The following is a 13482-nucleotide window of genomic DNA, read 5'->3' on the forward strand; positions in this document are numbered from 1 at the left end:
AATAAATGTATTAGCGGTAAATGAGACACTGTGTGGGCATTACATATGACTGTTTTGGAAAACATTTTTTAAGCACCAGTCAGTTATTCATTTGTGCAAAAAAACAAAAAAAAACAAAAACATTGATAGAGGCTTTAGCATAAATTTTCCAACTTAACAAAATTGTCTTCCTTTTCATATGCAGGTGAAGTGGGTGACTGGAAAAACCATTTCACAGCTGAGCAATCAAAGCTGTTTGATGAAGACTATGAAAAGCAGATGAAGGACGTTGACATACCGTTCAGGACCCTCATCTAATGGATCCGGGGGTTTCTGGAATTCGCCATGCAAACCAAAGACTGATGACTGTCGCTGAGCCACGCTTAAACAGCAGAAGCGGAAAAAAAAAACCCCCGTCATGGGCTAAAAAAACCAAAATAGTTGCTATAAAATTAAAATGGTTTGACTCACATTTAATATGTATGGATGTTGAACACTGTAATCACTCATCCTCGTGGCATTTCCAGAGGAGGTCATCTAAATTTACTCTCAATAAAAACATGCTCCACAATAAATTCACAAGTTTTTAATCATCACTTTATTGCAGCTTATCAAGTAAACAATATATAAGACCAAAAGTGTTGTGACTGAGTAGACATGCCCATTTTATGTCACGAGACCTCCAACTGAGTCCGCTGACCGCATGGTCATAGAGAGCGCTGGCGGCTGAAAGCAAGTGGTTTTTCTGCCCATATGAAGTCATTTTAAACAACCCTACACCACACTGTACAGAGCCCAGCTAAAGCAGGGAGGCTGCACAAGACACGAGCAACGAAGACTAGAATCAAAGTAATGAGCTGGAAAGTCAGTCATATGAAAATGGACAGAGGACGCAAAAACACAACAGCTGAGAATATCCAAGGTTAACAAAAAAAAATAATCACCTTTAATACATACTTTACTTCTTAGAATAAAATCATAAATATTACTGCTTTATCTGGTTAATCAGGATACTTCCCCTCATTTTAATTCAATCTCCTTCCTTATACAGAGACTATTTTTATTGCAGATTTTAAACAAATTTTATTGTTTGTTTTTTTTCCATAAGGTTTTCTTTTTTCAGTCTTTTTCTTCTTTATGGCTCCCCTCTTTGGCTGTGATCTTTCTCTCTCCTCCGCTTCTTTCTCTTCAGCCCTGAAGATCCTCTTCTTCTACATCTCTATTTAACTTCTGTACCTGCTGCAGAGACCAGAGACACGTGATTTGGTAAACAAAGGAAAACTACGTGATTTCTCGTGTGATAAGAAGAATGACACTTTGATAGCGTCTCTCAAACTTAAAGTGACAGGGCTTCACAAAATTCAGTTTGTGTACAGCTCAATATGGCATGCAGAGGATCAAAGGACGTCACAAGCATAAAAACATATTAAAACTACAAAATACAAGCAATGCATCAGAAATACATACATATAAACAGACACCTGCGCGCGCGCACACACACACACAGACACACACACACACACACACACACACACACACACACACACACACAGTGCTTAAAAATTTATAAGACCACCAAGGTAAGGGTGGTCAGCTGCCCTAAATTAACAGTTTTGTTAGTTTACTAAAATATTTTTTAATATTTCTGGTCTGGTTAATCAGCCTTTATACACAAGCCCTTTAATCAAAATGATATTTTTGATGCTAAAAAAGAAATATTGTCATTCGTGTATTTATAAATTTACTGTTTTACAAAATAATAAAGCACATTATTACTTCAAATGCCAGTTACTTACTGAGGACTTTACTTACTTTTTTGCCAGTACAGTTATTTTTTTACATTGCTGAACAGAAAATTAGCTTCAGTGTTTAATAATAATAATAATGGATTGGATTTATATAGCGCTTTTCAAGGCACCCAAAGCGCTTTACAATGCCACTATTTATTCACTCTCACATTCACACACTGGTGGAGGCAGCTACAGTTGCAGCCACAGCTGCCCTGGGGCAGGCTGACATATTGCGCCATCGGCCCCTCTGGCCAACACCGGTAGGGTAAAGTGTCTTGGCCAAGGACACAACGACCAGGACAGAGAGCCCAGGGATCGAACCAGCGACCTTCCGGTTACAGAAGCGCTTCCCAACCCCCTGAACCACAGTTACCCTCACTTAACTTTTGACTTCTCAGTCAGGTCTGGTGTGTTGGCTCAAATTAAAACATGAACTTGGTTAAACCCCCCAAAGAAATGTAAAAACTTTACAGATTTGTAAAATAGTTGTGTTTTCTTAAATTTCTTAAGCACTTTATCCGTAAGCAATACATAAAATTAAATTCTGCACAAAATCCTGTCGAATATAAACAGAAATATGAAAACAAACAAACTTTGACACGACAGAAGTAGGAGGCCAACATGATACTGACAAAGACAAAATGCACATGCTCTTTATTTACCAGACCACTAAATGTGGCTGAGCTCACTCGTAGGCTGTATAGCGATCTATTATTTAGTGGAAACATTAGCTAAATGTCTCATTAAAAAGGTGTATTTTAAGAACTGCTTGAAATTATTGTTAGACTTCATATTTGAAGGTAGGTTCCAGAGTTTGAGGGTTTAAACATAAAAAAAGCTACATCCCCGATTTGTCTTCATAAGGAGAACAAAGAACAGTTTCACAGTATGACTTTCTTTCAGAAATATAAGCTAGTTTAAGAAGTTTAAGACAATTTAAGCCTTTATTTACAAGGGAGAGCATTTTAAATGTGGGGCTTACTTTATGAAAAAGTCACTGTTATTATTTATAAGCTTCATATAAACATGTAATAAATTATTTTGGAGTTTATTGCAGCTCTAGAGGAAAAAACTACACATAATGCTAACAGTAAAAGAGATTAAGAGTAAAATCTGTTGACAAAGGGAACAATTAATACTCACACAGACCTTTTATCTGCTTACAGCTATATCATAAAGTGCTAAGAAAAAACATTTGTTTAATGTTTATATAATGATTATAAAAGGTAACCTTGGTGAGATACAAAGTGATCTACTCACCTGCTCACGGTGATCTCACGAAGAAAAAAACAAAAACCAATAAACAGAAACCTCAGATCAACACACTCGAGGGTCTCCCCATACAGAAGTCATGATACCCAATGTTTTTCAATTTGATTTTCAATGAATGAGTAGTGAGGAGACCCCGGAGGTCACAGTGAGTCTGATAACAGCTTGAACACATTGAAATAGCAACAAATACACAAACAGACAAACAGTCTCTACACAGCGCTACACACTGCAGTGTGAGCCTTGGAATACCTTGGTTTAGTTACAGGTTAATGGTGATGGGTTGGCTGAATTTAAGCTGGAAATGGACAAAAACAAACGGGTTACGTGAGTTAATGATGAATGGAGAGAAGTGAAAACAGGCAGATTAAAAACACAGAATCAAACCTGATTGAATTAAAATGAAATTAGATAAAGGCTAGGTTAATTTTAATAAGTTAAAATATTAATAAATAGTCTGAAAAGATGATGGTAGTAATGCATGAATGATTAAGTAAAACTATTATCTGTTATCTTAGGAACTGGGACAGATCTCTGTTTATTTTTGTTCTTGTGGATTTATAAAAGTGCTGCTTACCTTCAACGTAGTTGCGGGCGAAGAACTTCAGCACCTCATCAATGGCAATGACGGGGAAGGAAAGTTTCAGGACCACCAGCCACTGCTCCACTGACAGATGGGTCAACTTGAAGATCATCTTGAGAGGAAAAGAATGGAAGTCAGATGAAGCTGAACCCCACGGAGGAAATCCACATAAACTAGAGCTTCTAAAACAAAAAAGATTTTCAAACTGAACTTCTGACTCACAGGGAGAGGATCAACATAGATGATCATGAAGTGCAGGGACATGGACAGGGTCATGGCAGAGAGCAGCCAGAAGTTGCTCCATGGGGGCATGCGCACCAGAGACTGATTCTCAGACAAGCTTGAAGAGGAAGAAGAAGAAGAGACGTGAGAGCAGAATATATCTGTTGCATGAAGAACCCTTTTTTTTTTTACAAGCTACATCCTCCTCTATCACATTCAAAGAAGTACCTGTTAAGAGCATTGGACATCTCAATGGTGACCAGTACAGACAGGGCCATGGTCATGGGAGGAGCAGCCTCAAAGATTTCACATTCCAGGCCTTCAAAGTCCTCGTTGTCATCGTGGCAATGCATGAAGTGTGACTGCACGGATAGGAAGTAAAATCAGTAAATGTCTACATCTGTGTTTAGTGGAAAGCAACAGGAAACAGAGAAAAACACTCACCAGCTGATAGTAGGTGACCCCGGGGCCAGTGGGGTCATAGATGAACCACCAGGCAGCGCCAGCAACAGTGGCAGCACCGACATATCCTGTTAGTGTAGGTGGATCGTGTCAGTGTAGACAACTGTTGTACCTACTTTCAATCAAAATCCATCCAAACTCACACAGTTCCACTTACCACCAATAGCCATGTATCTGAAGAACAGCCAGCCAGAGATCAGAGGCTCCTTGGGGGAGCGTGGGGGTTTGCCCATGATGTCCAGATCAGGTGGGTTGAAGCCCAGAGCAGTGGCGGGCAGACCATCAGTCACCAAGTTGACCCAGAGCAGCTGGACGGGGATCAGAGCTTCGGGCAGACCCAGAGCAGCGGTAAGGAAGATACTGAGGGAGGGTAATGGGCTGAAGTTAAGCCAGAGACAAAAAGAAAGATGTGTAGCTGTACAGAGTGTGTGTCAAACAGGTCACTCACCAGACGACCTCACCGACGTTGGAGGAGATGAGGTAGCGGATGAACTGCTTCATGTTGTTGTAGATAGCTCTGCCCTCCTCAACAGCAGCCACAATGGAAGAGAAGTTGTCGTCAGCCAGGACCATCTCAGAGGCAGACTTGGCAACGGCAGTGCCAGAGCCCATGGCGATGCCGATCTCGGCCTTCTTCAGGGCAGGGGCATCGTTCACACCATCACCAGTCTGCGGTTGGAGGAGATGAAGTATGCATTAGACAAACCAACCACCAGACAACACTTTAACACAACCTCTGTGTCGGTAACAGGTTTAGTTTGCATCCTGCACTGCTGGGCTCTTACCATGGCAGTGATGTCATCATAACCCTGGAGGAACTCAACGATCTTGGACTTGTGGGACGGCTCCACACGGGCAAAGCAGCAAGCCCTGCGCACAGCCTCGGACTGCTCGTGGAGAGGCAGATCATCAAACTCACGTCCGGTGTAGGCCCTGCCGGAGACATCCTCGTCCTCGCCGAAGATGCCAATGCGACGGCAGATAGCGATAGCAGTTCCCTTGTTGTCACCTGACACATGGAGAAGGAGAAAATGAGTGGAAACCTTGTAAAAAGGACAGTTTCCGGAGAATAAAAACAACTTTGTATGATTGTGTATTAGCAGAACAGAAAGATCCGATTTTCTGATTATAAGAATGGTATAATAAAAAAGCTCTCCATGACACTAACCAGTGATCATAATGACACGGATTCCAGCATCTCTGCACAGCTCAATTGAGCCAGTGACCTCCTTACGAGGGGGATCCAGCATACCCACACAGCCAACGAAGGTCAGGTCCATCTTAGGGGAGAAGGAAACAAATCAATCCAAGTTTTTACATGTTGTCATGGCTGTATCTCCAGGTTTCAGTTCAGTCAGGATGTCTAACCTCATAATCGGCAAACTTGGTGGAGTCCTCAAGGTTCATCTCCTCCAGCTTCAGTGGGGTGTCACGAGTGGCCAGGGCCAGGCAACGCAGGGTGTCACGGCCAGTACCCCAGTCCCTGATGACAGCCAGAATCTTCTCCTTGATGGCGTTGGTCAGAGGCACACGGGTGGTGCCGACACGCACATAGGCGCACCTGTCAATCACACCCTCAGGAGCACCCTAGGCATGAAGCAGGAAGATTGTAAAGGCGGCACAGAGACAAACAATTTCGGCCTGTTCTTTAATATTTATTCCATCTGCTACAATTTTTTTTTTAAAGGAAAAATGCAAATACCAACAGAATTAATTTTTTAGGAACTTCTACACCAAAAAGCTGAAGATGTCAGCTTTAAGCTACTACATTTCAACTAAATCATTTTAACAGTGCAACTTGTAGTAGAACAAAAATGACTTATGAAAGATATGAGTGACTTTAAATCCAGAATTTTATTACGTTTATCATCTTTAGTTGTATGTTGCGTGTTGACAGGCCAGCTTAGCTTTGTTGTAAAAACAGACATCACAAGCAGGGAGTGAATCTACTAACAAACCCGGGGACACTGAATGCTCATAAGATAATTCGATGATTGCTATGTTGCATACAATAAAATCAGAAACTAAAGGTTTGAGACCATAACGTCATGAGAAAAGCGATTAATGGTGATGGATGATGTGCTTTCTCATAGACCTTTACACAGCTGGATCAGATGAGTCACCCCCTGCTGGCCATTAGAAAGATTGCAGTTTTCAGAACCCTAGTCCATCTTTTATCCCAAACACTATGACAACAGGTAAGAGTGAACTGACCTTAACAAACATCTTGGGACCACCATCACCTTTACCAGGAGTGCAGTAAACAGACATGGACTTCCTGTCACGGGAGAACTCCAGAGTGAAGTTCTTCTTCATGAGCTGCTTGATCACCTATTGATCGATATATATGTTTTTACTATAAAGCAATAAAAACTCTCAAGCGTAACTTCAGCTCACTACAATGGTTTTCATCAGCAAACGTAAATCGCCTTCATTGCTCCACAAATGAAACGAGCTGACTTACTGAGCAGCATGCGTTGGCTCTCTCAATTCTGGACAGGTTCTTCACGTTTGAGTTGAACACGTTCATCTTCTCAACCAGGCAGCACAGGGCGGTCTCAGTAGCCTCACCGACCTTCTCATAGATCTTCTTGGACTACAGAAAACAAGAAATGAAGGAGAGAATTTCTTTCTCTGCAGGTAGTAAAGTCGAATTGTGGCAAATAAAAAGTGTGGCTTTCCGATTTTACCTCGTTGTAGTCCAGAGAGGAGTCGTTGCACAGGGCGCAGATGGTAGCCAGCTCAACAAGACCGTCGTGTGAGCTGCAGTTGACCTTGGCACCACCCTGGGTACTGATAGGAGGAAATTGCAAACAAATTAGAGTTGGATTGTCTGAATTTGATTGGCTACACCGAACAACGATACATGGCAATAAAAGCCAACTTACACCTCGCCCTCTGGGGTATACTTGGAGCCAGAGATATCAAAGGCATCGAGGTCAACGTGGTCCCCATCAACAGTCTTGACAATAAACATCTGCAGGGGAGGAAACAAAGACAGTTTTTGCACATGAAGGAGAGTTCATGAAAGCTGTCTAAAGTACACTTTTCTTCATTGGTTAAAAACCCACCTTGGTCACACACATCTGGTTGGTGGTGAGGGTGCCAGTTTTGTCGGAGCAAATGACGGAGGTGCAGCCCAGGGTCTCCACAGAGGGCAGGCTTCTGACAATGGCATTCTTCTTGGCCATACGGCGAGTACCAAGGGCCAGACAGGTGGTAATGACAGCGGGCAGACCTGAGGGACATTAGTGAAAAACTGAGTGTGACAAACAAGCAGCGGAGTGGAAACATGTTGTTCTTTCACTGTGTTTCCTGTCCTCACCCTCAGGGATGGCAGCGACAGCCAGAGCAACAGCGATCTTGAAGTAGTAGACAGCACCACGGATCCATGAGCCTCCGTGGACGGGGTCATTGAAGTGGCCGATGTTGATGGCCCAGACAGCAACGCAGATCAGGGAGATGACCTTGGACAGCTGCTCGCCAAACTCGTCCAGCTTGGCCTGCAGAGGAGTCTTCTCCTGCTCGGTGGCAGCCATCTGGTCACGGATCTTGCCAATCTCAGTGGAGACTCCAGTGGCGACAGCCACACCAACGGCCTTGCCGGCAGCAATGTTGGTACCCTACAGAGAAAAAAAACGGGGAAGAGAAACCTGGTAAGGCTAAGGAAATGAAAGGACAGGTGAGAGAAATAATTATCATAGTAACAGGATATACTGACAGAGAAAAGCATGTTCTTCTTGTCCTGGTTGACAGCTCTGAGGTCAGGAACAGGGTCAGTGTGCTTGATCACACTGACAGACTCGCCTGAGAGTGAAATCAGAGAATTAACTCAAAACTGCCAACGGAGAAAGGACAGAAAAGGATGTAGTGGCTGATTTTCTTAAAAGCTTACCAGTAAGGATGGACTGGTCAACACGCAGGGTGGTGGACTTAATAGAAACAATCCTGATGTCAGCGGGGACTTTGTCACCAACTGTGCAAAGAAGAGAAGTTATCATTAACATTTAGTGAACTGTTAGAGAACACATAAATAACTTTCTTACTGACATTAGAAAGAAGTTAAAAACAACCATGGGGACTGTGTGTGAAAAACGTTTCCTACTTAATTATGTTGGCACCTCCATAACATCCAAATGACTGCAATAGTGCCAAATAGTTCAATTCATGTCACTCATTTATTAAAACTGAATTCAATCAAAGTGAAATATAATACTACCACCGCTAATACTATGAATAGCTCCTAAAATAGGCACCAAATGCTCAGACAACTTGCTAAATTTCTATACTTAATCCACGGATTTCATAATAGTGCAGAGCTCTAAATGACACATGCTCTGACCAATCAGAGTGAAGCACACATGGTGAGGGGGGCAGGGCCACCAGCTAGAGTGGCAACAGGTGTGCACTGACAAATTAACAGGAGTGTCAACGGCAGCGAGGGAAGAGGCGGTGCGGCAGGTGCTCGTGGGGGTATTTATACTCATAATTTTGTTTTCCTACAGTCAGCATGTTTTCGCTGCGGTGTTACTCTGTCGTGCCTCATTCACGCCGCCTTAAAAAGACACAAGGCTCTGACATCAGCCTTCCTCGGGCACATCTATCCTAAACTTGTGTCTGCCTTTCACTCCCTGAATAGAAATGCAAGGAACTCAGTGAAAGCATCTTCACAGCTTCACTGTAATTAGACATCGAAGAGTATTTGATACAACAGGTTGTGAGTATTCCCCGGTTGAAAATATATACAGAGCCCCCCGACAGACCATTTAAAAAAATAATTAACACAGACTCCCCATGTGGAAGCTCGACATCTCTTACCAGACACTTCCACAATGTCTCCAGGGACGATTTCCCTGGCCTTGATCCTCTGCACACTCTTTCTGTCAGAGCGGTAAACTTTGCCCATCTCGGGCTCGTACTCCTTGAGAGCCTCGATGGCACTTTCAGCATTACGCTCCTGCGGCAAACACAGACACAAACTCTCATTAAGAGTTGAAAGAAGAAAACGGGATCTGCTTAAAAACTGCAGACAAATAAAAGTATAATCTTTGTATCAGAGGATACAGAGACACCACACGGATGTCCACATGCCTGTTCATCCTCGTTTGAATGTAAACTATACTAATTTTGTCCTTGGTCTGGCACTGGGCATGTCCTCTAAGAGGCTTTGAGTCATTACCCACAGCAATTACACCCGTTACTGATGTCACATGAGTAGGTCACATCTGTTATCTGATGTGGTCTGGTCCATATTAGGTTTCAGTAGAATTTTTATGGTGGGTTTTCTTTTTAGAGATTTTTTTTTTTTAAATCAGTATGGAAAGTAGTGCAAGAAAATAAACTCATTTAGGGAAATGTAATCTGGGATGATCTTTGATTAGCGGGTTGCTAATGTCAGTTCTTTAGATGCGGAAAACAGAAGGGAAGGGAAGCAGCTGATTTCAACACTTGGCATGAACATGATGACAGCAATGTTCCCTCTCTGAGTGATGCCTGACAGCAGTGCCACACACTTATTGGCATGTATGAAGAAGAGCATGACTAAATGTCTGAAGTCCAAACAACGCCAGATATAACGTGTTAAATATTTTAAAAAGTCATACAGTAATAATATTATATAAATGTTTTCATACTTGCACATAAGATCGAGTGAGCGCTGATGTACATTTCAGATTTAAGAGCTTGAAAATGCGAATTGAGAAACCAACTCGGGCAGTAACTGGAACCTGTGTACTTTCGGTCATCAGTGTAATGGATACAGCTTATTGCTCAACGACCTGGGCCTCATTACTGACCTGCCACACGCCAACAACAGCGTTAGCGATGAGGATAAGAAGGATGACGAAGGGCTCCACGAAGGCAGTAACGGTCTCCTCACCTTCCTCGAACCAGGCCAGCACCTGTGGTGAGAGCATGGTTAGTGCGGTGGAGACAACAGTGACAATGGGCTATCCTGCTCCTGAGAACCAGCGGGCCGATATCTCTTAACAACAAAATGCTTTTCATTAATTTTTCTTGTAAGCTGAACTAAAAACCTCTAACAAGTATATAAGCTTGTACAAATGTGTTAGCGGTTGTAGAGATTGCCATGAAGGGGGGGTAGGTACTTATGGGACTTTTTATATTTGTATGAATTCAGTGTTTTTATCTATATCAGTTACATGATTAAAAAAAAACATGTAAACAATTTAAAAAAAAAGAAAGAAAAGCACAATAATTTTAAACATATACCTACACAGACATTTTTTAGACCTTTTCATCATTTACATTTAGTCATATTTTGGTCTTTTCTTTTCCTGTACTAACGCTTTTATTTTGATAATAGCTGTGTAAAAATGATTTCAGATTAATCTCAGTGTCCTAATAGCTCTTCACTCCTTCTGACTTAAAAGTGTCTTTCTAAGGAGGCCCTTCGTTCCTTCTTCAGGCCTGACCTTTCCCGAAGGATTCAGTTTCTCTCCTCAGCTTGGGGCTTTCTTAAAATAAACCCTTACCCCTCTGCCCCCCTATACTTCCTCGAGCCCCCCATCTCTCACTGGCTCCTCAATATTCGCCTTCTAAGGCCATCGTGACAGCTGCCCGAAAGGGTGAAACTGGCCATAGCAATTAATACACCTCCTAGTAGACTTCGCAATTGGTCTCCCTCTTCTCAAGTTGTCGTCCTCAAAAATACATAGAGGGGCGGAGGGGATGGGAAGCTGTCTTGACAAAGTGGCCATAAAGTAGTGCAAGTAACTGCAGCATGCTTGCTTTAGTGGACTGGTTTGTGTGATGGACTAAACTAAATGCAATCACCTTTTAAGTTGACTCTTAAGAATGTGTGAGGGGCCGGAGATTACATCTAAACATGTGAAATGATTAGCTGGATGTTATCTTAAACCTGAAGAGTGTATTCTTGTTAGTAGTGCTATTAAACTTGGAACCTGTCCACAAGTGTCAGTGCCTTGCTTCATTTGTTGCTGCTGCTATTATGTCTACTACAAATACTCCTCCTGTCACTTAAGCTTAAAATGTAAATGACAGGAATAGCTTGTTTACTTACAAAGGAGATGCAAGCGGCCAGAAGCAGGATCCTGACAAGCAAGTCCTCAAACTGCTCAACGACCAGCTCCCAGATGCTCTTACCTGCAGGACAAGGACACAATCAGTGGATAATAATCACCTCATTAAGCATGCATTAGAGTGTATTTGTGTGCTACAAGTTTGCACACTATGGTTTGGATTTGTGATTGACCAACAATCTTCAGTGGCAAGTGTGATGCAATTATCTTATGGTGATTAAATTACACAATCAAAATGCTGCCTGCTTGTTTTGACTGAAGACCTTTTGAGGATGACTTCAGTGAAGTCACGCCAGTCATTCTCTCTGGGTGATATCAGGTGTCTGGAAGCTCTTGTTCACATTTAAACATGCAGTAAATGTGTTGAAGGAACACTTACCCTCCTCAGCGGGCAGCTCTGGAGTTGCACACCAAAGTGAAGGAGGTGGAGACAGAAGGAGAGCGGGGCGAAAAGACAGTCAGTTAAAGTGTCTCACGATCGTTATTAAACATTATCAGCATAACACTATGATGGAATTATACAATAAATGCGCCCTCTAGTTTATAAAAACATCCACCTTTTCAAAATCCTCTGTGTGCTTCACACTTAATAACTTAAGCTCTACAACTCAGTGGCTTAATTAAAAACACATTGTGTTGCTTAATTATTTCAGGAGGACCCAGCCTACTTTGATTTCCAGTCAAAGCCTGCAAAACCTCTGTGAAAGCTCGACTGTTTTCACAAAAATTCAATTAATAAAAATGTAATGACTGCTTACTAAGTGTTGTAAAGCAACGTCACAGTGAGTGCAGGAACATGACTGCTAAAATAACTGTAATACATTATTAAGCAACTCTTGCCATGGAATTTGCCTTCCTTGTAGTTATTGATTAGCAATCATATTCCCGATCACTTAGTCGTAAGCCGTCTGAGGACCTCCCCATTTGATCCGGCCTAAAATCATCCACACCTCTTGCTATTGCCCACACCATATATCACCCAGGAAGCTTCCTGAGCCGTCACCTGTCTCTCTCGCTCTCCAGTCATCTTCTCTGGCTATCTTTAAATAGCTCTTCAAAGCTCTCAAAGTCTCTGCTTCTCAATGTCTCTGCATTTTTATCAGCTGCTGCGACTGCACTCTAAAAAAGCTTTAACCCAGCCCTGCTAACTACAAGCAAGGCAAGAAACTCCACTGGTGTTGACTAAGGAAGACTTCCAGAACTTATCTTAGCAAAAGCTGTGATGCTTTGTGGAATATTCTGAATGCAAACACTGAGATGTTTCATTGACAGTTACTACGTGGGGTTTTCTTCCTTCAGTAGGCTTCCCACCCATCCCCGATGCCCGAACTCTCACCATTGAAGCCATATTTGTCCAGGTTCTTCTTGAACTGGTCAGGAGTGAGACCAGTGTTCTCGTTCACCGAGAAGTAGGCCAGGCATTCTACCGAGGTCTTCGCGTGTGCGTTCTCCATCTTCTCTGGATAGACAAGGGATTGGCCGACTAACCGTGTCTAGCCCCGCTCTTTGACTTCTTTGTTGTTCTCTGCTGTTTTCACCCTTGTTCCACCACCCTCACCTAGACGTGTGGCACCCTCCAATTCAGGAGTGCTGGACTGACAGAAAGAGCGAATAAGTGCATGTATGTTCAGGGATTTATATGACTACAAGGCCGGTGATTGGTCGGGACCCAGTTATTACACGCCTCCAAATTCCAGCGTGTGTGCTCATGGTAAGGGGTGTGAGGGTGGAGCTCGGGGTGGAGCAACGGGGAGGTGAGATGGTGGACTTGGACAGAAACTCGGGAAAAGGCTTGGATCTGGAAAGGAGGCAGTGCAAGAGAGAGAGAGAGACGGTGCAGGGGCTTGCGGGGGAGTGGGGGTGAGGGTGGAGGCGATTTGTACCATGGATGAAAATGAGATCTGTTTTTGGAACATGCATGGTCAGTGGAATAAGACGAAGGGAGAAGGTGAGAGAGCGAGACAGCAGATCATCCAGAGGGGTGCGGGGGGGGGGGGGGGGGGGGGTGCACATTGAGTGACGGCTCAACTGGTTTTTGCTGAGGAAGGTGGACGAGCCAGAGACACACAGGCTGAGACATTGAAGAAGGGAGATGGTAGACAAATAATTTAGTTCA

The 13482-nt window shown here is 42.9% G+C and overlaps 2 protein-coding genes across 3 annotated transcripts in view; one reads left to right on the forward strand and one right to left on the reverse strand.

Annotated features, from left to right (window-relative positions):
- Positions 1 to 853, forward strand: part of LOC146626638 (sulfotransferase 1C1-like) — a 20798-nt gene extending 19945 nt beyond the window's left edge. Inside the window, exon 7 of the mRNA XM_085361399.1 lies at positions 185 to 853. Within this exon, the coding sequence (XP_085217525.1) occupies positions 185 to 297 (113 nt within the window). The 3' untranslated portion in view covers positions 298 to 853. The remainder of the gene's footprint in view (positions 1 to 184) is intronic.
- On the reverse strand, positions 555 to 12987 carry atp2a1l (ATPase sarcoplasmic/endoplasmic reticulum Ca2+ transporting 1, like). Of its 2 annotated transcripts, XM_085361396.1 has the most exons (24): positions 12703 to 12987; positions 11746 to 11763; positions 11348 to 11430; positions 10101 to 10205; positions 9124 to 9262; positions 8201 to 8281; positions 8027 to 8112; positions 7631 to 7928; positions 7377 to 7543; positions 7194 to 7282; positions 6996 to 7098; positions 6770 to 6901; positions 6520 to 6636; positions 5674 to 5892; positions 5474 to 5585; positions 5091 to 5314; positions 4754 to 4974; positions 4463 to 4665; positions 4288 to 4373; positions 4072 to 4205; positions 3844 to 3961; positions 3616 to 3733; positions 3291 to 3336; positions 555 to 1218 (listed from the first exon to the last, which is right to left on the reverse strand). In XM_085361396.1, exons 1-23 carry the CDS (start codon positions 12818 to 12820, stop codon positions 3332 to 3334), a joined length of 2976 nt encoding a protein of 991 aa, XP_085217522.1. In that variant the 5' UTR covers positions 12821 to 12987; the 3' UTR covers positions 555 to 1218; positions 3291 to 3331. The 2 variants fall into 2 exon arrangements, with proteins under 2 accessions (XP_085217522.1, XP_085217521.1); XM_085361395.1 differs by lacking the exon at positions 3291 to 3336.
- Positions 12988 to 13482: the final 495 nt, after the last annotated feature.

The sequence above is a fragment of the Diplotaxodon limnothrissa genome, linkage group LG8 (genome assembly GCF_057381915.1).
Source record: "Diplotaxodon limnothrissa isolate DT_005_m linkage group LG8, D_limnothrissa_male_GT1.1, whole genome shotgun sequence".
Lineage (NCBI taxonomy): Eukaryota > Metazoa > Chordata > Actinopteri > Cichliformes > Cichlidae > Diplotaxodon > Diplotaxodon limnothrissa.